General features: G+C 46.3%; 1 protein-coding gene across 1 annotated transcript in view; it reads left to right on the top strand.

Annotated features, from left to right (window-relative positions):
• Window positions 1-784, top strand: part of SLIT1 (slit guidance ligand 1) — a gene marked incomplete at its 5' end in the record, with an annotated part of 17,306 nt that extends 16,522 nt beyond the window's left edge. The window contains 5 exon segments of the mRNA XM_009638115.2: window positions 4-90; window positions 182-312; window positions 405-559; window positions 625-660; window positions 663-784. Of these exon segments, the coding sequence (XP_009636410.2) occupies window positions 4-90; window positions 182-312; window positions 405-559; window positions 625-660; window positions 663-784 (531 nt within the window).
• Window positions 785-2,651: the final 1,867 nt, after the last annotated feature.

The following is a 2,651-nucleotide window of genomic DNA, read 5'->3' as shown; positions in this document are numbered from 1 at the left end:
AAGCTGCTGAGTGTCAATTTTGTGGACCGCGACACGTACCTGCAGTTCACCGACCTGCAGGACTGGCCCCGGGCCAACATCACCCTGCAGGTGAGGGCTGGGGGGGGGCATAGGGGCATTGGAGGGGTGGCATTGGGGGTGCTGCCCCAGGGATGTGGGCTCTCACCTCTCTCCCTGCCAGGTCTCAACGGCTGAAGGCAATGGCATCCTGCTGTACAACGGCGACAGCGACCACATGGCAGTGGAGCTGTACCAGGGTCACGTCAGGGTCAGCTATGACCCCGGCACCCACCCCAGCTCGGCCATCTACAGGTACCTGCCACCGCTTTCCTGCTCACTGGGGACCACCACCCCCATTGCACGGGCTTGGGGGGGGTCCCCGGTGACCCAGTCCTCTCTGCCAGTGCCGAGACCATCAATGACGGGCAGTTCCACACCGTGGAGCTGGTGACCTTCGATCAGATGGTGAACCTCTCCATCGATGGTGGCAGTCCCATGACCATGGACAACTCGGGCAAGCATTACACGCTGAACAGCGAGGCCCCCCTCTACGTGGGAGGTAGGACAGGGGCTGGGGGGACGGTGGGGGGCAGCCAGGCATGCTGACAACCCTGTTCTCCCCAGGGATGCCCGTGGACGTCAATTCGGCTGCCTTCCGCCTCTGGCAGCCAACGGCACCCGCTCCCCCGGGTCCACCCGCAACCTCTACATCAACAACGAGCTGCAGGACTTCACCAAGACGCGGATGACGCCGGGGGTGGTGCCGGGCTGCGAGCCCTGCTAACATACTCGCACAATCAGAGTCAAAGTATTGCGTCTACTGGCATGATATTGAACAGAGTGGTTCCTATTTATACTGACAGCAAACAATTAATCATTGCCCTAGAAAACAATCTTTGAGGTTCTCTTCACACACGCCTACGCTTCAGAGACAAGCTGCTAGGAAACCTGTAGCATTAATTACTGGCACTGAGTCAGGCTGCTGTCCAGGGAACCACGTGCCCCAGCTGAAGTAAGTTTGTGGGGTTCAAAGAACATCAAATGGAGCTTTCCCAGTCTGGTTAACTGACACACATTCCTGAATTTATGGTTTTCTACACTTAAAGTACTTTCCCATAAAGTTATACCCGAAAACTCCACCAGGAAGTTCTCTTTCCAATACAGTTTAAAATGGTGACAAATTTGAAAGAACTATACCAGCAGAAAACTTATATTTAATAACTGTACCACAGGAGGGTTTCTGCTAAGATAGGGACCTTGGTAAAGCTTATGTTTTTGGTTTTGTGGTTTTTTTACTTTTAATATCCCTTATGAATTTAGCTGTATCTGCAGAAATTCATATATTAGAATTATTTATAAAGAACATTTTATAAATGGTTCTTGTCCTTATCTCAACTTGCTAACACAGATTGTACGTGCACATCACTTAATTACGAACAGGGTCTACAGTTGTAGAAATTCTCTTTCCATACATTCATGTATCAAAATGCAAACCAACTGGCAAGACAAAAATATAGATATGCTTATATGATATGCATTAAAGAGTCATTTGTAGCAGCTTCTTTGGCACTCAAATGTCAAGAATACAAGTTTTCATTTCCTCTTTAGCATTTGTTTGAAAGACTTGGGGGTGTGATACATTAAGATATTAAACCTTAGTAGCAATCTAAAAGGATAAGAGGAAAAAAAAACCAACAAATGACTTTTTACTTTTCAATAAACCCAAGCAACTTAATGTGTAATTTCACTTATAAAGATAAAATCCCTAATATAAAACAAACCCACAATACCACAAATACAGCAAAAGCCTTTTGAAAAAACTTTTCAAATCCCACTTAATTCAACAGTAAACTCCCAATTCAGATTAACATGAAATTGTTCAAAGGCCAAGGAGGTGAAACGAATGGGGCGCAGTCTCAGGGCTGGTAAATGCTGATAAAAATTAAGAGGTGGAATCATAAATGGATATCAGCATTACTATTCTTTACATTGCTATACAAAAAAATTTTGATCGAACTAGCAATTGTGTATAGCTGTGTGGATTTTTCACCTCCAGAGAAATCGAAGTAGTATGAATAAGTGAGAAGTAATCATGTGTCATCATCAGCTTGAATCACCGAGAATGGTCTCTTAAGATCAAATGTCAGAAGCAATACTTTATATAGTTAATAGTATAAAAAAAAAAAACCAACCCAAAAACTGGCTATTCATGATGCAGTTTTGAGAATTTCATGATTTCTTGTAAAACTTGTCACAGAGCAAAACTACTTCACTTTAATGGCCCAATAAACAGTCCTGAACAGTCTTCTAACATTATCTGATATTGAATCAGACCAAGCAGGACAAAAAAAAAAAGAAAAAAAAAAAAAAAACCACCCCACAAACAAAGCAAATGTGTAGATAGAGAATTTTTTAAGAACTGCAGCTACACAGATGTGTGGATATGGGGCGGGCTCACTGCCCAGCTGCTCCCTGCGGTGCTCTGCCTTCCCCCCAGCGCAGCCCCCCCGAGAGCAGCGCCTGTGTCCCCCTCCCCGTGTCCCCTCCCCGGCAGCCCTGCCCCTTCCAGCCGGGTGAGCCCGGGGCTTTTCCATCGCCTGGGCCTGGAGCAGAGGGGCCCGATGTGGCAGAACCTCATGGGCCATGGCAAG

The sequence above is a fragment of the Egretta garzetta genome, unplaced genomic scaffold (genome assembly GCF_000687185.1).
Source record: "Egretta garzetta isolate BGI_Z169 unplaced genomic scaffold, ASM68718v1 scaffold135, whole genome shotgun sequence".
Classification (NCBI taxonomy): domain Eukaryota; kingdom Metazoa; phylum Chordata; class Aves; order Pelecaniformes; family Ardeidae; genus Egretta; species Egretta garzetta.
This window is presented reverse-complemented; position numbering and strand designations above follow the sequence as displayed.